The sequence below is a fragment of the Podarcis raffonei genome, chromosome 6 (assembly GCF_027172205.1).
Source record: "Podarcis raffonei isolate rPodRaf1 chromosome 6, rPodRaf1.pri, whole genome shotgun sequence".
Lineage (NCBI taxonomy): Eukaryota > Metazoa > Chordata > Lepidosauria > Squamata > Lacertidae > Podarcis > Podarcis raffonei.
In genome coordinates, this window is record NC_070607.1 from 43,408,480 (window position 1) to 43,435,716 (window position 27,237).

A 27,237-nucleotide genomic window follows, 5' to 3' on the forward strand; every position below is an offset into this window, starting at 1 on the left:
AGGTAGTAACACGACTTGGAAGGAGCAGGTTCATAGGCTGGAGTTTCTCCTGAATCCAACATTATTACTTGAGGCCCAGGTGGCCTTGGTGCCTAGGAGTGCCAATTTCCCACTCCAGCTGGTTCACTGGACCCTTTGGGATAGAGATGATACTCCATACACTGGCAACTTCCACACTGGAATATTGCAATGTGTTTGGGAGGGGGGTACTCATGAAGATAACTTGGAAACTTCAACTGGTCCAAAATACAGCAGCCAGATTACTGGCTGGGGTTTCCTTTAGAACATATTTGCATAAATTTGCATAATGTTTTATTGTTAAAACCATTGCATTGGTTGCCAGTTCATTCCCAATTCACCTTCCTGGGTGTTAAGATCAGCAGAGGGAGCCTTCACACATTGGGGGGGGCCGTAGCCCAGGACAGTGCATTCCTTCCTCAGAGAAGCACGCCTGGCACTTTCACTCTGGAGCAGCTGCGGAACCCAAGCGGCTTTGCACGTGGTTCCCAGGTCGTCACCCACCCAGGCTCCGAGCAGGCCAAAGCCGGCTAAGCTTCCGTGCTGGTGGCCTCTTCGATCACCCGGTGGGCGAAGTCCTGCTGGTTCTCTCCCCCTCCCACTTTTAGTAAAGAAACAACGGTGGGTTGCCTCCAGGAATCCTGCCGGAAGCGAGCAAGATGAAAGACTGATTGGTGGAAACCGCCAGCAGCTGCCGCCTCGCGCACCCCACTGCTGGCTCCGAAGGCTTCCCAGCCCTAGAGGGGCGAGAGTGTGCCTTGGAGGGGGACTGGCTGTAGGGCTGGCCCCGCTTGCCTGCCGGCCGCCCACGTGGTGCCGCCTGCCGGGCGGGCGGGCCTGCCCAGGTCTGGCTGGCTCGCTCGCTGAAATCCCGCCCAGTCGGGAGCGTCACTGGCTCGGGCTGAAATGCACACACGCGGGAGGAGGAAGCAGCCGCCCGCAGTTCGCGCTCGGCTGGCGAAGGCTGCATGCGAGAGGCAGCCGCGCAGGGGCCCATAGCCGCCGAGGAGGGGACGCCATGTGCCGGCCAGCTCTGACCAGGCTGCTGCTCTTCCACCTGCTGCTCGTCAAGATGCACATCGCCAAAGGTGGGTGGGCGGCGCGGGCGGCGTAGCCGAGAGAGCGGGCGAGCGCCAGGCGCGCGCTGGCTGCCCCCAAACTCCTGGCCGACCCTCGGCGTGGCGGGTGGGACCCCGAGGCCACCCGGGAGGTGCGTGTACGCGCAAATGGGCAAGGCGCACAGAGCCACGGATATCCCGGTGCAAACTGCTCCAAGGGGATAATCGCTTTAAGCCAAAGCCGGGGGGGGGGGAGGACGACACCTCTCACCTGGGGACACCTTTTCCAGAGGACATCCTTCCTATTTAGCTGTGGTCCGATCAGCACCGTTGCAATTTGCCATCGGTCGTTACCGCCCCCCCACACCCCCCAACTGGGCTAATACAATGTGCCTTCAGGAATTGGGTTGAGGAAAGGTGCCATATCTGCACTTTAGGCTCTCATCGCCCCCCCAATCTCTTTTTGAAACATTGCCGGGGGGGTGAGGCTTATGTTTTAGGAAGCAACAGCGGCGGCTCCCGCACCTTCTCCCACTTGGCTTGGAATGACCCTTTGTTGTTGTTGTTGCTGCTGCTGCTGCTGCTGTTGTCATCCCGCCTGAGCCATGCCTGCCTTCTGTCCCCGAGCCGAGCGCGATCCGTGCCGCCTCCCCAAAATGGGCACGCGCCGGGTGGGGGCGGAGGAGCATTGTTTCCCGGCGGAGATGCTTCCTTGTATGCAGATGGGGCTTTGTGCGCTTTTCTGCGCCTTCTCGCGGAGAACGTGGCCTAGAACGCTCCGGGCTTGCTTGCCGTTTTGCAAGCGGGCTGTGGAAGGGATGGCTGGGGGATCGGAGGGAGGGAGGGAGGGGACTGACCCCCCTCCACCCACCACCCCTCTAAAACTCCGGATGTCCCTTTGCCGCTTGCAGGCTCCGCCAAGGAGTGCGAAGAGGACCAGTTCCAGTGCCGGAATGAGCGGTGCATCCCTTCCATTTGGAAATGCGACGAGGATGACGATTGCTCAGATAATAGTGACGAGGCAGATTGCCGTGAGTATCAGGCGTGGGGAGGCGATCAGCCCTCTTTTAAATCCTCTCTTGCGAGCGGGAAGACAGCTGGCTGGGGGGGGAGGTGGGGGGGCAATCTGCTCCTGTTCTGCCGGGGTGTCTGCAGGGTGGGGGGGTGAGAGATGAAGGCTCGGTTTCGCCTGCCCTGGTCTCCCCCGATGGGCAGAATGGCGAGGGCAATGCCCTGCGTGCATCTCCCGAGAGACGTGTGTGTCATCAGCGGATTGACCCCGGTTGCAGGAAGGGAGTGGATTTCAGTTTATATCCTAGGTGAGACGTGGGCGTTTGTGTTCGAAAGGATTACATGCAGTTCTGTGGCTCCCAGCCTGGAGCGAAGCCGCGCAGGGCTTCATGGTTCCGTCTTAAGAAGCTCAGAATATCAGTTGGCTCGCTTGGCTTTGGCAAAAATGGTCCCGTGCGAGAGAAATCCCGTTTCAAAGTTTCGTGGCACTGTGTAAGATTACACCCTCTTCCAGTTTATGAATGAAATTGCCTCTTGTGCCGGCGACTTTTTGATTGGCTGCCGGGTAAACGCCAGATAGGTCACATGGTACCGGATCCCTTATAGGAGCGGCGCTGTGTGTGTGTGTGTGTGTGTGTGTGTGTGTGTAAGAGTTCTGGACACACATTGAACCAGCCTCACCTTCGCTCTGCCCCTGGAAGGCCACACCTCCCTGTCATTGGTTTAGGCCGAGAGGACATGGTGGTGTGTGGAGGCAGCCTGACAATCTAAATTTATGCACTCAAAGCCGTTTAGTATTGCATAGTCATGATGAATCCTTTAGGGCAAGGGATGATTAAGCTCTTTAACAGCAAGTGCCAATGCAGGTGATGATTCAGTCTAGTAGTTTCAGAAACACAGAGCTTTCTCTTAGTGTGCGAAACTTTCTCAACTATGCTGGGGAAATGGCTTTTAGTGCTTTTATTGTTTTTTAGTTTTGTTTTTTCCAGGAAACAAAATTTTGAAGTTGTTTTACGCAAGTAGTAGTTTTATATTATTGTGATCTGGAGTGAACATTATTGTGTGTGAACTGCATTTCTGGCATTTTATGTGTTCATCATCCTAAGTAAACCTTTCCTCAAGTTGGGTTTTAAAAACAGCAGTATGTTTATTGTGTGCAGAAAAATGGATAGTTAAATTGCATGACGAGCTGTCCAGGTAAAACATAATCGAACTCTAGGCAGCTAATTCAGTAAGTTCTTAAAAAAAAAAAAAATTATTATGCATCTGGGGCTCCAAAAAGAAAGATTGTTGCCTTCTTCCTTTTATACCCATCTGAAGATAAAGGTAAAGGGACCCCTGACAATTAGGTCCAGTCATGACCGACTCTGGGGTTGCGGCGCTCATCTCGCTTTATAAGCCGAGGGAGCTGGTGTACAGCTTCCTGGTCGTGTGGCCAGCATGTCTAAGCCGCCTCTGGCGAACCAGAGCAGCACACGGAAACGCCGTTTACCTTCCCGCTGGAGCGGTACCTATTTATCTACTTGCACTTTGACGTGCAAGAGTAGTCCATAAGTGCTCCCTTCTCTCCATCTTTGTAAAAATCCCATGGTTTGTTTGGTAAGTTAGGCTGAAAGTTAGTGATTGGCTCATGGTCACCCAGTGAACATCATGGCTTAGTAGGGGTTTTGAACTCTGCTCTCCCCAGACCAAGTCAGGCACTTTTAGTTTATACTGCACTGCATTGTCAGCATGTACATGTGTCAGGGTGCTTTACTGAGTAATTATGCTATGCAAGCTTGATGAGCTGTTGATTCATGCTGACTATTATGAATGGCAAAGGAGCATGAGATTAATGACAGATGAAGGAGAACATTATGCCTTTTGTGTTGAAGTCCTGCTTAATCTTCTGAGCCGTGGTAAAGTTTCCTATTTGATGGTGGAGCTAAAATACTAAATGTGTGTGCCTGAGACTCATGTTCTAGTTGTTTAGGGAAATTGCTATTGAATGAATGAATGCTGCATTTGTAATTTATGAAGTCCTCAGTGCTTGTTCCATGAATCGTAATTGCTTATTCTGTGGAATAAGTTGATAGCAGGCACTGGGGAAATGGTTACTTGTGCTACTTATGCCATGCTTTTGCTTTGGTTATCTCTTATTGCTGAAGAATTTCACAATCTTTATCCCTGGCTAATGTTCAAGGCTTAGTTTTTGCGAAGAGAAGAAGAGGTGGTACGCCTGTGTCAAGATGTTTATTTAAATAATTTCTATACCACTTAATATATGTATACCTCTGAATGGTGTACAAAAAGCTGAAGCAACAACAGACAACTTAAACAAAATGTTACAAAAATACATTGTTATATATAAAAATGTTACATTAAAACAAACTTACTTGTATATATAAATCAATATTGGTTCATTTTCCTTCTGACACTGCCTCTCAGCCCTGGCTCCTCACGCAGGGTTGAAACAAACTCTCAGCTCACCCACAAAAGTCTCATGGGAAGAGTTACAGTAAAAGTTACCATCACTCTAGTCTCTCACTGTGACTGGTACTTCCTCAGTCTGCCCACAGCTGTGTCCCATTCAGCTGCACTCTCCACACCCAGTTCCAGGGGTTCAAAGGATGGGGAAATGACCGCCCTCTTCTCATAGCTCTTTCTTCACCGTCTGTCCTCTCCTCTTCCAGCTGTTTTTTGCAGGTTGCTCTGGAAGTTCTTTGAGGGACAGACCCCAGCAGGGAGAAGAGGGGCAAAGCCCCATTGTGCAAGTGGAAATCCTTGTGCAGGGTTTCTGCTGAGGGGGCTGGTTGGGGGACTCTTGCCTTTGATCTTTTTTAGTTTAAGCTTTGCTGATTTCGGAAGTCAAACAGAATCCATTCCGGAAGTCCGTTTGACTCCCAAAATGTTTGCAAACCAAAGTGTGGCTTCTGATTGGCTGCAGAAAGCTCCTGCAGCCAATCGGAAGCCCCGTCGGACGTCCAGGTTCCAAAGAACATTCGCAAACCAGAACATTCACTTCCCGGTTTGCAGCACTCGGGAGCTAAAACATTTGATCACAAGGCGTTTGACAACCAAGGTACGGCTGTATTCACTCTTGCTTCCTTTCCCCTATTAAAAGTTCTCTCTTTTCTTCTTCCCCTCCTCTGCTCTTCATAAATGCATCTTCTCAATATGTGGTTGCAACATCTGATTAATGTAACTTGTTGTTTTGTGGCTGTATTGTTTGGAAGCCTGTTGTCAGGAAGAATATAACGTGAGTGGTGACCAGATTGCTTTCTGGGTCTAGGACAGCTTTTCACACACTTGGGTCTCCAGCTGTTTCTTGAACTGCAGCTTCCATCATCCCTGATCATTGGTCCTACTAGCCAGGGATGATGGAAGTTGTAGCCCAACAAACAGCTGGAGACCCAAGTTTGGGAAACCCTGGTCTAGGAGGACCACAACTGGAGCAAAGCTTCCAGATCTACACAGACACTTTCTATTTTTTGCTTCCTCCTCTTTTTTATTATTAAGTTCAGCAAGCAGGTAAAAGTTAATTGGCATCTCCGTAATAAACTGTAAATTGCTAGGGAGAAGGTAATTCTCACCCCCAAGCAGCTTCAAAACGTATACTGTTTAGGGGCAAGCCATAAGTGAGCATTTTCACCCTAAATTTTAACTGCTTCAAAAAACATGAAATGTTTATTTTTGTTCAGGCTGTTACTTCTGCAAATAATCGGCTTATAAAACAAATTAGGCCTTGTAGGCGTAATGGTCTAAATATCTCCCAATTTCAAAAAGAATGTGGTATATTTGCAATGGCAATAATGAGCAAATTATGCTGTATCTTGCTCTGGGGAGGGGGGAAAGTGGTGTGGGGAGTTGGCGGTACTTGCTGTGCTTCTGGAAAGCATCCTGCTTTGAGCAGGCTCTTGGTGTCCCTGCACTCCTCCTTCCTGGCTGTCCCGTTGCTTGTCTTACGTCAAAGGCATGCTAGATTTAAGAGAGTCCGTTCATCAGCCAACCACAAGAAGGTGTTTCTTGGCATATTTTGTCATATCCCTGCCTGACCTGTGGTAAGAGCCTGAGGTCTGTGGTTTGGGTTATAAAGACACTGCTGGATTTGCATCGGCTGTTGGGGTGTATTGTAGAAGAATACATGATTGAAGTAGGGAAGGGTGATCTCATGATGGGGAAAATTCTTTTGTGGAATTTGGTAGCTTTAATGCGGGCTTCCTCAACCTCAGCCCTCCAGAGGTTTTGAGACTACAATTCCCATCATCCCTGACCACTGGTCCTGCTAGCTAGGGATTATGGGAGTTGTAGGCCAAAAACATCTGGAGGGCCAAGATTGATGAAGCCTGCTTTAACGGAACATAAATACTTTGTGCATTCCTGCAAAGTTCATTGGGAATGGGATGGTACACCTGCTTTTGGCCACTAGTCTTTCTTCCAGCTAAATACTGCTGGGAACATTTCTCTCCCTCTTCTCCTTTTTGAATAGGGTGGGGAGAATTTGATAAGAAGGCAAAAACAAAACAGATAAGCCTACATATTTGTCTGTTTGTAGCAGTATTTCATTACAAAATTATACACAATGAGGGTTCCCACCACAATAAGACAAACAACAGCTAGTCAAAGAACTTCATAAACTGTATTTTAAATTCTCATAGTTGCAATGCCCCATACAGACCATGAATAACCATGCCAATTACAGTACTAAGGAATATCAGTAAGACTCCATTCTGACTAGATGTCTTCTTTATCAAGTTTGTATAACAAAGTCCTATTTCCTGGGCTGGTTTGCAGTTGTAAGCAGCAGTGCCACAACTTCATACAACACAGCACGAGTTTCACTAAAAAGTCCAGGCCTTCTATTTTCATAAGCTGAGATGTTTATGATATAAGATTCAGTGTCCATGGGCAAAAGCTGGTTGTAGACAAAGTACTCTTGCTGTGGAATGCATAGTATTTTATACATTTGAGTTGCAGAGATGAATAGGCTAAGATTGGGGGAGTTGGGCTAATTATTTCAACAAAAATGAGTCACTTGGTGAACATTCTTCCTTCAGCACACCTTGGGGCTGTGAAAAGGATGTGATAAAAGTACCCAGAGATCTGGAGCAAATTGCTTTCAATGGGGCTGCAAATGTTTCTAAGAGTCAGAGACATAAAACAGTGGAACAGTCTCTGAAGCAGTTCTGGGAGCAAAAGGCATAGTTAAATGTAGATCTCTGAATAATACCTTCTGAATTCTGTTCTGTTACCTTAGTTCTGGCCTAGTTGGCCAGGTAAAATTTGCTAGCATTTCTACTATTTCTACTAATCATAGCATTTCTCTATGATTCTATGATTCTATGGAGGTCTTTAAGCAGAGGCTTGACAACCATATGTCAGGAGTGCTCTGATGGTGTTTCCTGCTTGGCAGGGGGTTGGACTCGATGGCCCTTGTGGTCTCTTCCAACTCTATGATTCTATGATTCTACCCTGCACAATAGTTGGACTGCTTGTGAAGAATCGCAGGAATGGCACAAGTAGAGAGAGGAGGTGGTGGCATTTTATCATATCACTCTTCTTTGGGATAACTGGGATGGGTTTTGCTCTTGGCTGGAGTTTGTATTAGCAAGATAATTGCTGTGTCTTGGTTTTGGGGAAGAATAATCACCTGGGGCAGTGTATGTTCACATTGCACCTTGTGGGTTACCTTGCCTTCAATAGTCATCTTCTGCTTTGTAAGTGCCTCTTGCAATGAACAGACTTACCTTGTCAGCCAGATAGTATCTAGAGCAAGGCCTCATTAGCAAAGCTTAATGTACTTGGATGCCTTCTCTCTGGGCTGCGTTCTGGGTTGTTAAAAGTGCTTGAATGTATTGGTGTTGGTACAGATGGGCCTTTGACAATTTAGTGATGGAGACGATTTTGAGCAAGAGGCACCGCTAATGCCAGATACTGTATTTCTCTTTGATTGGAGGCTTAGTGTTGTACATCTGATTTGGCCAAATTAAAAGAGTATAAGACAAGTCCTGTTGGATTAAATCAGCCTGCCTCAACCTTCTGCCCTCCAGATGTTTTGGACTACAACTAGCTGATTAGAGTTGTAGTCCAAAACATTTGGTTGGGGGAAGGCTGGATTAGACCAAACTCTATCCAGTCCATAATTCTGTTCTAAGCTGTGGTCCTTTAGCTTCTAGGATACTTAGAAGCTGCTCGTAAAGGCAACAGCCCTTTCAGGTTTGTTCTCACCATCTGGTATTCACCAGTATGCGGTTCTTCTATGGACATTCTCTTGCCCAGAACTTCATCCCTCTGTTTGTTTACTGTAATTAGTACTGGTTATGCTTTATTGTGACTGGTCCTTTGATTCCACAAGATATAGCACTGTTGGCAACCATTTGCAGCCTCCAAAAGGCCCTAATCACTGCTAATGCCATCTCCCAGTGACTCTAACTCATGAACACAATCATTACCACCATTTATGGATGCATAAAATAACTGTTTTGAGCTTTTGTATGACCAGTACAAGAGAAATAGCATGGGTTCTACGTATTTAGCATAAATATTGTGTTGCTTCTTGGTGATACTGTTTTTGCATTCCCATCAACATGTTTTGAGACTGAGTGTGATTTAAAAAGCCCAGTGATGCATGAAAGATATATTGATTTACAAAAATATCGCCTATCAGTACACATTTTGGGCAATCTAGATCTCCTTCAGCAGACTACCTTCTCTATCATGTAGCTACAAGCCTTGGAGTGATAGCAACTGGATAGCTTGGATTGTGTTTGGACTCTGGATGTCCTTATGAGTTAATTAATCTTCTGTCCACTCCACATTGTTTGCACAGCCACAACCATAATGTCTGTCCAGCTCTGGAATAGAGGAAAGGGTAAATTCAAGGCTAGCAAAGGGCTGAGTGGATACCCCGTCAGAATGTACACTATTTATCAAACTGCTCATTTTATGAAAGATGATGGCTATAAGCTGCAATTGGCAATTTGCAACAAGAATATTTCAATAACTGAAAAAAGTTCACAATAAAGAAAATTTGATTGATTGTTGATTGTGTTGTAGATCACAGAATTAGCAGTGTCTTCAAGCTGAAATGCTTCCATTAATTGATTTTGTTTACTTGGGTGTTTTTGGTACCTTAGTAGAGGTTATGAAATACGTCCTGCTTTAACTTTTCAAAGGGTGGGGGGGAGTATAGAAGAAACAGATATGAATTGCAGATACGATTTGGACCTAAAGCCTCAAGTGCCTGGTTATCAACCAAATTCATCAAAAGAGAAAGCATGAATAAACACTGAGGAAGTGTTAGAAATAATGAGTTATGTTCAGCGTGATCTTGCCTTAAAAGGACATGTCACTGCTTTCTCTCCTTTTTTCTTTGTAAATACTTAAATTTACAACCCTTTGAATTTTCAGTAGAATTCCTCCCACTCCTTTTGGAGACTGGCAAATATTGATTCCTTTATTTCTTTGTCTTAGGACAAAAGGCAGGCTGGCTTCATTTGGTTTGCCTCTCTTTTAGATCACCTCCCTCATTAGGGATGTTGGCAGGAGTGCAACAGGCCAGTTGGCATGAGCGTCAGGGGCCAATTTAACCCGTGGTGTAACTCCAAAAAAGCCTAGAGTTCTTTTGGGAAGGAGAAAACATTCTTTCTTAGCTAAAGGTGAACTGGTTCATAGTCGCACACAAAGGCAGCTGTGTTGGCCCATTAAAAAATCCAAAATCAATAGTAGGGCAACACCTCTGTTAGGCCAACCAAGTTGTCACAAAATAGTGTGCAAGCTATCAAGTCCTCTAGGACTCTGTTAGTCAACAAAGTAGGGCCATTGGGTGGGTGGCTGGAAAGTGGACTGATAGTGAAGCCATGGAGTGGTATTCAACTCAGAGTAGACCTCCTGAAATTAATGAACTTGATTAAGTTAGACGCATTAATTTTAGTAGGTCTGAAACATTGAGTCTGCATCTGGCAGACTCCTAGCAATTGATTGAAAAAAGCTACTGTATTGCCTTCTTTCAAAAATCATATTGTAATGAGAATTTTGCTACTTTTGAGGCTGATGGTTAGTGAATTTTGTTCTTGATTTCAGATTTGCATTTATGAAAAAAGTGGCATAAGAAGGGTTTGACCAACTTTATGAGCTATAGAAGAACATAGCCCTCTTCTTAGTTTGTTACATTCTAAGAATCTTCTGATTTTGCTTGGAATTCCTTTTCTTGAATGTTGCAGGTAAAAGATCAAAAACAAAATGGCAATTTTGTTATACCACCTTAAAAATAAAGAACGCTGAGATGTTACCGTTATTTACATTTTGGTCATATTCTTTTCCCAAGTTTCTCATGGTGGTGTATTTCTCTTCCAGCAAAGTTTGCTAGGACATGATTGTAAACGTGTGGAACTTCTATCAAGTGACTTTACTCTCCTTAAAAAAAAAAAAGTTTTAAATTAAAATGCCAGTGGCAGTAACTGTGGAAAGCCAGACCAACGATAAGCTTTTCAGCTGAAATTAGTAGTTTGATGGTGGTCAAATGTGCCACTTGGAAACTGAAGGAAGGAAATTATCCTGGCTTGCTTAAGGGAATGGCAAGGAATCCTCACTCATCCTTAGGAAGTGGGAGGCCTCACGCCTGTTCATTCCTTGTAATTCCCTCCCCACTGGCCCTCGAATATACACGCATTTTTAAAACACAGTCTGTAACTTTAGCTGTAACTCCCTTGGAATGTAACAAGTTAGAATAAAGTTCTAAATAAATAGTTTTGGGGAATAATTAAAGTGAAGACAGTGCTTACGGAACATCTTTAGCTTAGTTTTTGTGCTGAAGGCTTGCATTGCTACTTGCTTAAACATTACAAATGCTGGTATGTTTGAGCTGATATCCTAATTGTTTGTGGCCTGGAAAGAGAAAGACGTCTTAAATTCTCGGGTGTTTGTCCCTTGGTACCAACATCTGTTTCCTCCCTTTGGGAGGAATCCCAGTTTTATGCTACACACTTGGGAAGATATATAAAATGACGAGCCTGATCTTTTAGAAAATAATCGGTTTCATGTTAACTTCATGAATATTTACATAAATTCAAGTACAGGAAGGGAAAGTTTTGATGTAATTAATGCAAATTTCTCTTCAGCTGGTTAAAAAGAGGTCTGCCAGGAATAAAAACAGCTTAAGTAGTTTAGTAAATACATGCTGGAAACCACTACCCTGTGGCGTGGAACTTATAAAGATTGCTCAGAGTGAAGGAATATTTTACAAGGATTCCAAAGTCTGCTTCATGTAAGATACATTTTCCACCTGACAGTCGCATCTATCTCAGAAGCAGCATGTAATTCTTTGCGTGTGATGGTACAGGGTGGTGTCAGTAATAAAGAGTGCTGGAGTAGGACTGGGAAAACCTGGGTTCAAATCCCTGTCCAGTTATGAAGCTCGCTGGGTGAACTTCATATAGGATTGTTGTGTGAACTGAATCTTAGAGGGAGATGACTGGCTTTTCTATGGTTTGGGGCTTGCAATCATGCCATTGTATTCAGTCCCATATTTCAAGGCAAATTGATCCCTCTGAAAGTTGGTTTTTGAAAGTTTGTTCCCTTAATTTCTTTCAAAATATGTGTGGGAACCATTGTGTTAATTCCTTGCTGGCCATGCCATTGAGAATGACTTTGAAGGCCATATTTTGAATGCTTCTGTGCATTACCTGGCAAAGATACTGCTCTCTACCCTCCCCTAAGAATCAAGTCCTTTATTTGTCTGTTGCTCTGGGAGATTGCAATCTTAGGGGGGTTCTTCTGCCTGAGCTGTGTACGGTCATTATACCAGCTGCTGGGCTGGCTGATTGTGCTAGGATTAATTATTGTTAAAAGCTCCTGCCTTTGCTGGGCCAATTCCTACCAGATGTGACACCACTCAGCCTACTCCAAAGAATAGTCAAATGTCATAAGCTCAGGTCCTGTGTGAGCATCCGTTGTCTGCCCTCCCAATAACAGACTATTGTACATGGCTTACTGGAGATGGAAAAAACCACAGCTTGAGCCCGTGTCTGTTTGAAAGAGAAGGCCCAAGATAAGATCATTTCTCATGCTCAGCAGAGAAATGGAGGACGCTGACACATTTTACTGACAAATAGATGCAGAGAATGTGGCCATGCATTGAATGCAGAAGGTCTCAGGGAACATACTGGTGAAGAAAACTCCTGCAGAGACCAGGATTGAAGTCACTGATCATCAGCTGGTGAGCAGAGAGGTCAGTCCTGCCCAGTAGCTCCCCACACCTCTGTGGGTCAGCTCTGACAGCTGGGTGGCCCTGCCAGATAAAGACCTGGCTCACAAGGCAAAAAAGGTTTCCTTCCCCAAATGTAAACAGCACTGAGCTAGCTGGACCAATGATCTGATTTAAATGTATGAAAACAGACTACGGTATTCAGCTTCCTATATGCATATTCTGTCCTTAGTCCATTGTTTGGCTTTTTGTAAGTGATGTCCCTCTACATAATAGTTTTTTAAATGACTGTCAGTTTTCTTAATATATAAAAAAATTAAAAAATTGTCCAGTGGCACCTTAGAGACCAGCTAAGTTTGTTCTTGGTATAAGCTTTCATGTGCATGCACACTTCTTCAGATACACATGAAAGCTTATACCAAGAACAAACTTAGTTGGTCTCTAAGGTGCTACTGGACAATTTTTTTATATATTTCAACTGCATCAGACCAACACCTGATGTCTATTATTTCATAGTCTATTTGCTCTGCTACTCTTTAGCTAGTTTAGTACAGCATATTTTTTTTTCACTGAGTAAACTAAGACTAGCAGAAACAGCTTTAATCTGATGAGCTGCATGCTCTTCAATGGGTTTTCAGCTGAGACCGAAAATAGTGACTTGCCAAAGGCGAAATCATAAATGCATAGGATATCTTTGCTGAGACCTGAGCATGCTATCCGCTGGAGTGCACTGGCTCTTTGTTCAAATTTTCTGCCTGAGTGACCTCTTCCATACCTATCCAGTGTCTCCTTTTAACTCCCAGCTGTGATTTGCTATATTTATCTTGTGGTCTTATTCTGTATGTATGCCGCTGGTGGTTTCTCGTTTTCAACTCATCTGGAGCAGAGCAGAGCTCTTTCCTCATGGAAATGTTAGATAATGGTTCATGCTCTGAAATGGGTTCTGGCTCATAATAAATCTGTTGCTCTTTTAAGGTGCCCCAAAGCTCTCTTGTCTTGGAAAGCTCTGTAGTTGTGGGTGCTACTAATTCCAGATTTTTTAAAAAGGAGGTATGGAACTTGGATGCAAAGCTCGAATTCACGAACAACATGAATCAATTTCCAACAGTGTTCTCCTCAGTGTGGTTGAATATTCATAATTTTTGTATTGATGTGAGGAAAGCTCATATTTGCCCTCTACAGGCTTAGAGGCTAGTTCAGCTAAGCAATATTGCCCTCGTTGCTTCTGCATCACCTGGTTTTGGGGCTCCTAACGTGGCAGCAGCTGCTTTTACCTTAATGCAAATAAGAGAAGAAAAAATAATGAGTTTCCTTCAAAGTTATGAAAACTTCCAGAAAGTTTTCTTTCTGGAGCATGCCTTCACTATTCAGGGATCATACCATCTCTTTGGAAATTTGGAAATACCATCTCTTCCTCTTGCAGATCAGACAGAGGCAGGAAAACTTCAGGCTTGCAGGGTATCTACTTTCTATTTTACTAAAACCCAGAGCCCACCAATTGGATTTAGTTGCAAAAGACATGGGTGTGATAGTTTGTGAAATTTGGATAAAATTGTTTAAGTGTACTGAAATTTAATAAAAATTTATGGGAGAAGCAAAAGACATACACCTAAAACTTAAGAATTCTGAGCCCAGGAATTTGTTTTGAGTATTGGAACCGAGCCATATGCTCAGAGTCCTTACACACTTTCTTTAGTTCAGTTGTATAATTTGGGTGGTGGGGGTGGAGAAAGCCATTTTGTTTTTGCCGTTGTTGAAACAGTTTGGAGTCAGATGTTTTTACGGATGTACTCCAGATCACTCAGAGATCTTCTGGTAGATCCAGATCTACCTTCTGTTCACCATTGCTTTAGTCATAACAGTCACTGTAATAGCACTTGTGCAATAGGCACTCACCTCATTCATAGCTAGCCATGGCTTCTTCCCCCAATTATCACTGTCCTATTGTTGTAATGCTAAACTGGAAATGAGGAGGCAGAGGCTGCACAAGAAAAAGTGCCAGCAAGCTGAGGCATTGTTTAACCTGTGCTACCTGTGGTTATTTTGCTAGACTCCTATCTGGACTAGTGGAGACAAGGTGAGCTTGTGGGGTTCACAGGTGCCTGATACCCTGAAACAGTGCAGCCGGCATTTGAAACTTCAAAGCACTTTGTGTGGAAGCTGCCTCACTGTGTGCCTGGCATGCCAAGCACAACAATTCGAAAACTTCTATCTAGCAACTGCTATATTTAAATTCCCTTGTTTGTTTTTGTAAATGCTGCACCTCTGTCTGTGGTAATGGCAATTAGCATACAAATTAGTCCTGTTGTTAATGAGAGTCTCTTCCACCGGTGCTGCAGAGCATCTTTTGTAGACAAGTTTTCCTAATGAGCCAGCAAGTTCAAGCAGAGGCTATGGAAAAACCCCAGTCAGGATCTGATTTGGCTGCCCAAAGTTGCTTGCTTTATTATTGCTAAATGTTGGGGGTTACACCTTGGGTTAAAGACTGAAGATGTAGATACACAGACTTGATTCAAGCATCACTTCTAATTGGCTGTGACTTCGCTAATATCAAACCAACCAGGAAAACGGTTGGGCACACTCTGATTTAGGAAAGGGCTACTGTCAGGGCTGTCCCTAAGGGGTGCAGGGCCTGGGGAAAATAATACTGTTCCCCCAGCCCCATATCCCCAGTTGCCTTTCTTTCCTGTGATTATGGGCAGCAAATCTGTTTTTATGAAATATTTCTGTGATATAGTTGTGAGGTTGGAAGGGCAGGTGATGATGCAGGCAAAAACTGGCTGTGTCCTTTAGTAATTCTTATCAAGGCCTTCTTGTTGGTTGAAGCTTAGCTGAAAGGGCCCATACATTGCAGTCTTGCTGATCTATGTGGACACAGATGTAAGCGCAACTGGAAATAATCAGCGGGTCATGCTCCAATACTTCTCAGGCTGTTGCTGCAAAGTACATACTGAAATGCTCAGTTCATTGTTAATTGCTGTAAATCTGAAGCATAAAGTTCACATTGGGGCATCTCTGGTTTAAAGCAAAATGTTTGCTATTGTGTTGATGGCTTATATCAGTAGCTTAATATGGTTGGTTGGATTCTTTATGAATTTTCGGGATCTACAGACCTTAGTTGACTTTCTTATTGTTTAGCATGAAGCACAGTTTTCACAACTTCTGCTCATTGAGGAAAAAAGCTGGGATAGGGGTTAAGTAGGGGAGTTGTATGACAGAATGGGTCTATGATGGATCCTATTGGGAATTAAGACCGTGATCTTAACAGGGCTGTTTATGTTTACTGTATATGCTGTTGAAGATCTCCGATTGCCTGTTGGAGATTATCAGTCCACTAGACCACTGTGAGTAATTTGGCAGTTAGGTAGGCAACCTGGATTGACAGGTGAGTTTGAAGAGAGAGGTTCCAACAAGGCAGAAATAATAGAATGGAACGTCAATTTGGTGTTTATGATTTAAAGTATCAAAAGACTGTCTAGCTTAATCTGAAGTGATTGTTCAATTGCAGTTCAACTCAGTGCTGTAAGGTTCAGTACAGTTTAGTTATCTACCTAATAAATAAAACATACTGTATTTTGGGCTGTTGTCACTTTCTTTATAAAGTTACACTTACAATAAACGTTGTTGTTTCTGTCTGTCTTCCCTTGCATCAATATGCAGTGCGACTATGTGCCCAGCGCTGGATTCACTGAGGCTGCTAACTTCATTATGTAGTAGCAAACATGCCCCTTGACCAAGAATGTTGTGGGTCATGCCTAAGCCACTGAACCATATGTAACATTTGTTAAAGTTTTATGTGATGTAGGCCAGCCCAAAGAGCTGAGGTCTCTGTGACCCTGGAATCTGCCAAGTGCCAAATGGCGCAGAAGAAGCTACAATCTAGGGAGCAGTTATTGGACTAGGCATTCTGTATAGGAGACATATCTACAGATTCTGACTTGAGGGGAGTTGGAGAAGTGCACCTCTGCTGGTTGATGCTTCCCATCAATTCAGCTTTTAACTTGTAAAGGAAGAATTTTTACAGTGAGGTCCTTTTTTTTGCTTGGAAGTCTCTTCCTGGGGTTATAAAAATAAGAGTAATTGATCCCAAAGAAAGTAGAATAAGAGAAATTCGTTTTATTGTATTGCCACTTGCTGTGTACATTTCATTCATCATTTTGTCTCTGAAAGGCTTTTGTATCCCAAGACTTCTGAGTTGGGCCTGTTTGGCATCTAATTAGCATAGCCTGCTCTAGCCTCCTGCTTTCTTTGTTCTAAAGAGCTCAAAATTTATCCCTCTTGCAGCTTTGCATCCATTTACAGCTGCCAGAGAGCACTTGATTTTGGATAAGCTAATTTGGTCCTGAATTGCCACGCCAAAAAGTATAGTGACTACTGCCCAAGGCCAATTAAGTATCTGTTTTATACTTACGGGATGAATGTGTGTGTCATTATGGCATCTGTTTAGTGCAACTTCATATCCAGAGAGTGGTTTGCTAATTTGGACCGATTTTCTGAAGTCTAACAGTAACTGGAGGTATTGTTGATCCACCCTGTTTTTGGAAAATGAACAGTCCCAGCTTGTATCTGCAATGCAGATTGTTTAGCTTCTGTAGCATATTGTATGGATGTTGTTAGAAGATAGACCAGGCAATAGTACTCCTGGATCTTTTGCTGTGGACCCCGTATTCCTTTCTTTCTTTTTTTAAAAAAACTTGACCATCTGTTTACTTTTATTTTTTCACTTTGCTTATGCAGTAACTGGCGTATTACAACATGCCATGCTGGTGAGATCCCATCCTCCCATCATCTTTATTTACTCAGAGCATCTATAAATTAGCATATGCAAATTTATGCAATGGGCTTTGGCCCCAAGTCTCTTTTAAGTACCTAGCAATGCTCTTAAGCCTACAGTATTGATTTGTAACAATTTATTTAAATCTGGTTTTATGCTTCGTTCAGTTTTTCTATGTTGGGAGCATATGCTGTGTTTTGAGGTTGGGCACTTGCAAGTCATTCACTTTCTATGTGACTCCAGTTATAACAGATGCACAAATAAAAATATAATCCAGGAAAGCAGGGGTGGTGAACATGGTGCCTTCTAGATGTTTTGGACCAAAGTGCCCATCATCCTTGGCCAGTGGGCTAAAGGCGGTTGTAGTCCACATCATCTGGAGGGAAGCACATTGTCTTCAGAGATGCAGTTGCTTCCATTGGAGATTACTTAGTTAAAGGAAACAAGGCTACTTCATCACTGTCAGGGTTTTAGAATGACCATTCACTGTTGCTGTGTTCCTTCCCTCTTGTCCATTTTCATAAGTTCAAAAAGCCCAGGTAAGATGAGATTTTTCTGCAAAAACTCTGAATGCTGCACTAAGCCAAACCATGGCTCAGCACAAATGTGTGAGCTCCCAGGGAGAAGATTCTGGCCACATCATTCCTTCCTGGTTGTTTTGCTGCTGTGCCACACGTGAGTGTCATCTAGACCTAGGCTCTTGGTTTAGCTTTGTCCAGACTAACCATTGTCTGTAACAAATATTTGTTCTCTGATTAAGAAAGGTAAACCACGAGCCCTGATTTGGATGATATGATATGCTAAGCCAAACTATGGTTCAGCTCCATGTAGTGCAGCAATAAAATAATCAGAGGAGAAGCAAGACGTTAAAAGCATTTTCACCTGGATCCTTCAAACTAACACCAAGTTATATGTTGGCTTGGTGTGATGTGCGAATTAGACCACAGGGTAGTATCTAAGTCATACCCATTGAAATCAATGAACTTAAGTTAGACACATTTCACTTGGTGTACTCTGGCTATGACTTAGTTGGATACCACCCGCAGAATTGGTGATTGCTCTGTAATTAGCTGTAATTAGAATGTGCTAGGGATGCGGGTGGCGCTGTGGTCTAAACCACAGAGCATAGGGCTTGCTGATCAGAAGGTCACGGTTCGAATCCCCATTACGGGGTGAGCTCCCGTTGCTCGGTCCCTGTTCCTGCCAACCTAGCAGTTCAAAAGCACGTCAAAGTGCAAGTAGATAAATAGGTACCGCTCCAGCGGGAAGGTAAACAGTGTTTCCGTGCGCTGCCCTGGTTCTCCAGAAGCTGCTTAGTCATGCTAGCCGCATGACCCGGAAGCTGTATGCTGGCATCCTCGGCCAATAAAGCGAGATGAGTGCCGCAACCCCAGAGACATCCGCAACTGGACCTAATGGTCAGGGGTACCTTTACCTTTACACAAATGTGCTGGTTTCTCTCAGTGATCTGTATTTCCATTAACGTTTGAGAGTCCATCATCCAAAGGCCTGTGAAGAGTTCTTTCTAGTTTAAGTCCATATCACCATTTGTTTTTTCTCCTTTCCTATTTTTAAAAATTCATTTCCTAAAAAACTTGAACTCTTTTGTCTTTTCTAATACTAACTTTCCTGCTACTATTATTTTTGCCTGTGTAAAAGCAGGGCTAATTAGGTTCCTGGAACAGATGTTCTGGAAGCCTGCACTGCAGTGCAGTTTATTGTTTCAGGCTACAGAGACCCCCTCGTAGGTGTGTTTGGCTCCCCACCCACCAAGATTTAGCAGAGTTGAAGCCTTGTAAACAAACAGGCTTACCCATATAGCAACATTTAAAAAGGTGGTTGTGTATGTTAAAGTTCTTTTGAAACCAGGCCAACAAGCATCTGTTGGGTTGTGCTTTTTAAGGACTGTGGTTTGATAAATGTTTGGCGCAGCTGCAAGGAGCACACAGACTTTGTTTTGGTGCCTTTTGTGTGATCTGAGATTTGCTTGATGGTAGGAGGCAAGGATCTCTACAATTTGCACTCTCCTCCTATCACTTTAACATGAAAATAATTTGCACCCTCTGCGCACCCCGGGGAGGCAGGAATTCCACCACTGTTAAATCTGCATTCTAATATGCTTTGGGTTGGCTACTGCGGAAATGTAAAAACAAAGGGAGATATAAATAGCATAACATTGAAGTGGATCTGGAGAAATATGGTGATTTGTGGACATCCCTTCTGGTATCATGACACAATTCCTCTCCCTTTTGTATAGCTCATTTGCCTTTTAGATATCTTATTTGTTCATGTATGCATTTAACAATTCATAACCATATGGTATCATATTTATTTTACATATAAGTTCTATGTGTGTGTGAACACACACATGCACAGGATCTTGGATATTTTTTTGTTTCAGAGCAACATAGAATAGATCAAGCAGAATTGTGATGCAGAATGTTAATAATTTATCTGGTGGGAGGATAACCCCACTGGGATTATATCGCTTGAGATGGCAGATGGGAATTGCCATGATTGATAGCTCCTCTTCACCACAAATCCTTGTTTTTGGAAAAGTAGCCTTTTGAAGAGAATGTGCTTATTAATTTATTTATGAAAATATTCATATACCCTATTTCATTAAAAATATAAAAACGGTTTAGAACAAAATAAAATAAAATATACTGTACAGTTAAGACCAAATATAAAAAGTTAAAAACAGACATCCGGTGACCATTGTGGAAAGATGTATTCTTATCCCAGCCTGTACTCTGACTGAACCATGTGGCTCCCCTCACCTGCATTCTGAGGGTGTCTATCTGAACTGCATGCATTTTCCTGGATATGTATATTGACTACAGTTGCATATAATGCAGAACTATGGGCACCACTACCAAGAAGGCCCTCTGTCTGATTCCCTGTAATCTAACTTCTCACAATGCGGGAACCTCCAGAAGGCTCCCGGAGCTGGATCTCATTGTCTGGGCTGAATGATGGGGGTGGAGATGTTTTACTGAGTTCGAGTTTCAGTCTGACAACTCTTGAGAACCTACCACTTCTTAGAAGAGTGTAATGATGTACTGGAAAAGTCGTCACTGCTGTGCTTCCCGTCACATTCCTCTCTAAGTCGTGTTGCTCAAATTTCTCCTCCGTCTTCTGTGAAATACAATAAATGTAACACCCTGCTGGATTTAGCAAATTGTGGGTGGATGGTTAGGAATCAGATCTTCTAGAAATGGAATGAGATGTGTAGTGGTGGCAGCTTGTTTTGCTGAATCATCAGTGGTAATGACAACACCCCCCTCCCCAAGGTTGTAATATAGTAACTGATATTGAGATCTCAGTCTGCTTTTGTTAAAGCCATGTTCATCTCTATTCTGATCCAGCAGGCTTCTGAGCGTGGTCTGAATGATACTTGGTTCCTATTGTGCCCAGGCATTAATCATGAAGAAGAGATGATTCAGGGAGTTTGCAGTTCCTTCTTGGGTTTTTCTCAGTCTTTGTAATGAAGCATGTCTTCAAATGTGTGACTGTTTCACAAGGCAGGGTTTTTCCTCTTCCATCCCCCTCCCCCAGGAAAGGGAAAGAAAAACCTTGTGATCATACTTTTTCTTACAAAGATCAAACAGTATTGTGGCGCAGAAAATCAACATTTTCTATGGTGGAATGATATCTTGGAATAATTAGGTCACATACAAGTTATTGTACCGTGTCAACAACTTTTTAGTCAGGAATCTGCTTCCCCAGTCCTCTACAAAGTCTGTCTGAGGACATTGGGAAATATCTTGGACTTGATCAGAGGTCTTGCTACTGTAGAATCTCATTTAAAATAAAGCAGGAGTAGAATCTGCTTAATTTTAGTCCACCCAGACAACATGGTACCAGGTTGTTTGGGATTCTATAAAATGACCTTGCTTCCACGCTCTGTGCTGCCCTCTGCCCTTCCTGGCATCCACAAATTGACATGGGGAAACGCTGAGCACTGCCACACCTGCTCCCACTCTTCCTGCATTTTCACAGATAGCAACAAACAAGTATCTTCCCAGGACCTAGGTTGGGTAGCTCCTCCCCACTACAAATCTGCAGCAGGCTTAATGTCCACTCGAACCTTGTGCTATCATCCATTAGTGAGAAGGGTCAGTGGCTGTGTTGAGGGCACATGCCATTGCTGGGAGCTAAGCAACTGGTGGGGAGAAATAAGAGGGGTAGGCCATGGGTAGGCAAACTAAGGTCTGGGGGCCGGATCCGGCCCAATTGCATTCTAAATCTGGCCTGCGGACGGTCCGGGAATCAGCATGTTTTTACATGCGTAGAATGTGCCCTTTTATTTAAAATGCATCTCTGGGTTATTTGTGGGGCATAGGAATTCATTCATCCCCCCAAAAAATATATAGTCTGGCCCCCCACAAGGTCTGAGGGACAGTGACCCCCTGCTGAAAAAGTTTGCTGACCCCTGGAATAGGCCCTGCTTGTAAGCATCTGGAGACATCTTGCTAGCCTCTGATTCAGGCACCAGAAATCTGTGGCTCTCCACATACTGCTGGGCTGCAACCTCCGTCATCCCTGACCATTGGTAAGGACTAATGGGAGCTGGAGTCTGTCAACATATGGAGGTCTACAGGTTACCCATCCTTGCCCTATTTGAAACATAATGCTGCATGAAGTAACCCATAGTCTGGTCCAGAAAGGCAGTTCTCATAAGAGATGGGCATTGGCCCTGACACAGTATGTAGAAAGTTTCCCATGACAGATGTTATCAAGAAGCTGTAAGTTTTCAGAGTCCTAAAGTTAGGGTTATACTGTGGCTTCACAAAACTCCAAGCAGGTTATGAAGTTTCCAGTGTGACAAGGCAAAAAGTCTTTGGTCTAGATCTATGTATCTTACATCTTGCATGCGGTGTCTGGACTGTTCCACCTAAGATTGCAGACGGTGGAGTGGTTCATATAATTGAAAGTCTTTTTTAAATATAAAAATTAATCTCTGTACATAGAAAACTAGATGTTAAGGAGAGAAATTGCGGATTAGCCTTTCTGACATGTGACATCTCTATTTGGAGAATTATCACCGTTGCCTCCCGGTGGAAGAACATGAATTCCATCATGTGAGCTGCCATATATAGTCTGAAGTGGAACAGGCAGGCATAGGTTTAGTGACAGTATGGGCTAGCTTAGTTTGGACAATACTAATCAATGAGATATTTCATCTGCAAATACTATTATAATATCTTTTAAAATGTGTTTTATTGGTAAATGCAGTTTCAAAAACCATTGAGGTTAAATGTGACTGGTTTATGCTGATGAAGGTATTTCTGATGGTTACAGCCTTGGTCTCCAGAAGACTTTTCTCAGAACTGATTGTTTGGGAAAGGCCCATCCCAAAATACTCTCTTGTTCACGGTCACCCTGAAGGTCTTTTTGCGTATGTTGCTTGCTTAGGAGGCTTGTTTCATGCTTGCTAGTGCCTAGCTTTAATTGTGCTCAACTTTTTGCTCTTGGTGTCCGATTTAATGAGTTGAACAATTCATCAAGTGCACTAAATAAAGATCTTTAAAAGAAAGACCATTTGTCATTTTCATCGCATTCTATTCATAGGTGTATTTGACTTCGCTGCTGTTCTACTTTAGCAGGAAAAAAAACCTACATAAAATCTCTAGCTAAGACAAAGTTAATACTACACTCTCTAAGAGCTTTTGTACGCCAAGAGTTTTCTGATTAAGAAATTTATATTTTTGAAAAAATAATATAGGAGATTGGTGCTAGGCCCTCCAAGTTAGGTTTTGATACCATTATAGTATATACACAAATATATAGTTACAATAATCTTTATTGGCATTGTCCCATACAGAACAATGAAATTGAAAAATCTACATTTTTCAGAATTTTCAAACCTGCTATCCCAACCTGGTTAGCCCCCTAAAAACTCTGATACCCCATTTTTAAATACAATATACTCCCATACAGACTCCTTACAATGCGTTTAAAGCCAAAATCTCATTTGGGTAGATAATGTTCTGGAGCTGTCCTTTCATCAGATTTGCAAATTGGTCCATAACAGTTTCTAGCTTAAAATCTTACTTTGGGCCCAACTGCCCACATGTACAGTATCTAGTTTAGTCACTTGTGAAGCAACAAATTTACAAACAAACAAACAGATAAATAAATAAATAAATAAATAAATAAATAAATAAATAAATAAATAAATAAATATAAAACCCCTGCCTGATAGCAGATCTTTATTTTATTTACAACATTTTTAAAATCACATTCTTTTTGTCCTGCCAATTCATTCTCACAACAACCCTATGAGGTATGTTGGATGGAGGGATGGCGACTGGCCCAAGGGCATCTAGTGAACTTCATGGCTGTAGCAGAATTTGTATCTTGAAAGAAGGCCAGGCAAGTGCCTTTTTACAAGGCTCGTCTCTAAACAAACAACACAAACAAATTATGCTTTCAGCAGTAGCTTTTGAAGCCAAACAAAAACTGCAAATTAATTAAGACATAGCCGGTTGGCTGAACTGTGTGTTTTATTCCAGTGGCTGCAACTGGACACTCATCAAAATTGAGCTGGTAAACAACAGGTATAGAGTAGAATCGGGCAAGAACTGGACTGTGGGAGCCAAAAATGTACCAAACAATTGTCATGTGCATGCAGATGAAACACAGACCTTGAGACCTTTCTGTGTAACACATAAGAATCCCAAACCTGCTTGTTTATGGAAATAGATTATTTTAGTAATCCTACAACTATTTTTTTTATAAAAAAAATAGCATTCTTTTGCATGCTAAAAGTCCTTATTAAGTGTCTCTGAAAGTACTTGCAGCAAAGGACTTATACAGAGGTAAATAACACAAAAACTCTCAAAACAGCAAACAGTAACACACGCATAAGGGTTTTGCATAAATGATATAATTATCATAAAATTAATGAAGCAGGTCGTCCTCCTCCCAAAGTTCTGTCAGGTTGTATCACCATAAAAACCTATTCCTGAAGCCTGATCTTTCCGCTGGCTCAGTCACCTCAGCTCCTCGGCAGTCTTCTCAGAAGGGTTGGCACTCAGGAAACTTAAAGCCCTAGAGTAGGGGTCAGCAAACCTTTTCAGCAGGGGGCTAGTCCACTATCCCTCAGACCTTGTGGGGGGCCGGACTATTTTTTTTTTAATGAATGAATTCCTATGCCCCACAAATAACCCAGAGATGCATTTTAAATAAAAGGACACATTCTACTCATGTAAAAACACGGTGATTCCTGGATCATCTGCAGGCCAGATTTAGAAGGCTATTGGGCCGGATCTGGCCCCCGGACCTTAGTTTGCCTACCCAGGCCTAGAGGAATGTGCAGTGTTGGGAAAATTTCAAACTCATTTTAAAACTTGAAAGGAAACCTCATTACTAACCTATTCTTAAGGATTCTGGGCCTCACAGAAAAAAGGCAACAGGCACTATCCAACTGTTAATGTAATAAGCTAGTAGCTCATAATGGTGGCTACTGCTGCTGCAACGCTCACACTGAGCATGTGCAGGCTTGTTGACAAGACATATGGCAGTGGGTTACAATTCTTTGTCCCTGTCATTATTGTCATAAGTTTAAGGACTAAAGAATAATCAACATTGAAAGACTAGTAGGTGTTGATTGAGTATGGCGCCCCTTTCCAGCAGCTGTTAAAGAAGCGTATTTACCCATGTGCGGCCACATTTCTAGCTTTCTAAAGGACTGGGATCTTGCATATAGGTTTGAATGCCTATGGCTGATGTTTGAATGCTGCCTTCTTTCTTTGGCACCGCAGTTATAGTGAAGCCCACTGTGGAATTTAAGAAGAGAATTTAACCGCGATCAAATACATTAGAGTTATTACTATGCTCAATCATTTTTGACACTGAGAAATGGCGGTAGTTCAGTTGATGAGGGGAGAGAGTAAAAGGAGTCTCTCTGGAGCTGAATCAGTCTGATGGAGTCGATGTTGTATAAATTGTGTGTGGGGTTGGGTATAAGTCTTTGAGCTACTACAGGTCCGCTTAACAGTATTGTCATTGGTGCAGATAAGTATAGTGGGTGATTGTGGTAGAGGTCTTCCTCAGTGTGCTTCTCATTGTTGTTTGAGGCATTAATCTGGTGTTGCCATGATGTCTTACTAGCCCAGAAGGCCAGCACTGGCAGTGTAGCATCTGCAAATTGTGAGAACTTCGATTTATTTAATTCCACAATTGAAGGCCACGACGGCAGATTATGTGGGAAATCTATGTCTGCCACTCTGGTGCACAAAGATTCAGGCAGTGGAAGCAAATACTGGGCAGGAGGCCTAGAGAAGCAGGGGAGCTGTCCAGCAGGGAATGAGTAGAAGGAGCTAGATTGAAAGGCTGAGTGAGGGAGTTTCCTCCCACAAAGCTGTTGAATCAACAGCTGGTCTCAACTGAAGAGTTTTATAGCAGATCTGATTTCTCAGTCGTTTCCTGGATCTTAGCAGGGCCTTGATCCAGCACTTGCAGCAGTGCTCCTTCTGAGTAAGGTTGTTGACAGGGGAATCCTTGAACATGCAATGTACACTACCTGGACTTTGAGAATGACTCAGTATCTCTAACGTTCTGGAAGTGAAAAGGTGATGACAGATGGTCCAGAGCTTGGGGCAGGGATGTGTCTGTCTGTCTGTCTTGGGAGTAGCTTCTGGGTGTTGATTCCACAAGGTTCCTGTGTTTCCTAAGGGATACAGTAGAATTCTGCTGTCCTTTGGAAGAGGTATCACTCATGGGTTCACAGACTGTGGGTCAGCAGGCCCTGATAGAATATCCCAAAACTTATTCTCCCCCCCCCTTTAAGTGCAGCTGTAAGAGCTGCTAATTTCCATAGTAGAGACGGGCAGGAATTGGGGGGGGGGATGTTTAACCTTCATTCTGTTCTCCTAATCACAACCATGCTTTCCACTGACTCTTTGCCCAGCCTGAGTCCCTGACATGGTTATCTGGTGTTACCTATCCTCCTATAGTGAGTCCATTCAAACAAAATTGAAATGTGGTTAAAAAAAAAAAAGGTCTGTGTTGTACTGTGAAGTCTCTTTATTACACATTTCATGTGCTTCTGATAATCAGAATGCATAAATTAGACATGGCCCCAGGACACTATTGTCTGGGTTCCAGCTACCATTATTCGCAGACAGCATGACCAATGCTCCAAAGTGACAGATGTAGTTCAGCAACATCTGGAAAGCCACAGGTTCTCCTGCACTACCTTATGCTGAGGAGTCTTATCCACTCTGTGAATGTGTATACCAATGGCATAGACACATCTGTTCCTTTGTTTTTGGTTTGTGTGAAGAAATTATGTAGCCAATAACAGATCTGACGACCCTTTTAACTGCTCTGATCTGGCACTGGGTTACAGGCAAACTGATAGGTTAACCTGAAGCCTTCCAGCAGTCTGGGCATCCAATTAGATGTGAAATTCCTCAGTGTATAGATATTCCATTAGGCAGTAGGTATGAAAGAAACTGCTTGCTATCAGTTGCTATATGACACAACAACTGCTGCTAGGTTATAAAATGATACTATATATTGCATTGCACTCTTTCACTGAACCTGCACTGGGCACTGGGAAATAAAAAGCATTTGAATCAAGGTGCTTCATGAAATCTCTGCATAGCCCATGCTATTATCGCTTACTCGCTGCTGTTTGTTGCAGCTTACACAAAATCCATTGCGTATGTAATGATCGTATGGTGTTCTAATACAGCTGTATCATCAGTGCTGGTACTTAAGAGCTGAGCTAAACTCCCAAAGCAGCATTGCTTCAATGATCTGGCAATCTTGCAAGTAACTGCCTAACTGAGGTAGCTGAGGCAGTCACTGACAGAACACGTAGGTGTATTTGTGGCAAAACAAAATCTGATGCCAACTTCAATACCCAACAAGCGTACCAAATGTCTCTCTGTGTGTGTGTCAGCCATGCAGCAAAAGGAACAATTGCACTGGGCCATGCATGCACTCGAATTGTAGCCAGTCACAGTTCCCTGCTGTGTGCACACATAGTGGAACAGATGCATGTCGCCACTTGAAAGGTGACATTCTTTGTCCTTAATGTGTGAAACTGCCCTTAGAGGCAGAGGATGAAATGGAACTGGTTGGAGCAGCTGAAGAGACCTCGTAGAATTGCTGAGCAGGTCTGGGGCTGCAGCTTCGGCTGAGTTCTTGTCAGCCCAAATCCCACAAACGCTTACTTG

General features: G+C 43.3%; 1 protein-coding gene across 2 annotated transcripts in view; it reads left to right on the forward strand.

The window, feature by feature from the left end:
* The first annotated feature begins 912 nt into the window (after nucleotides 1-912).
* LRP8 (LDL receptor related protein 8) overlaps nucleotides 913-27,237 on the forward strand; it is a 194,209-nt gene continuing 167,884 nt past the window's right edge. For both annotated transcript variants that reach the window (XM_053392404.1, XM_053392406.1), the window contains exons 1-2: nucleotides 913-1,106; nucleotides 1,988-2,107. In XM_053392404.1, coding sequence (XP_053248379.1) covers nucleotides 1,037-1,106; nucleotides 1,988-2,107 — 190 coding nt within the window. In that variant the 5' untranslated portion in view covers nucleotides 913-1,036. The remainder of the gene's footprint in view (nucleotides 1,107-1,987; nucleotides 2,108-27,237) is intronic.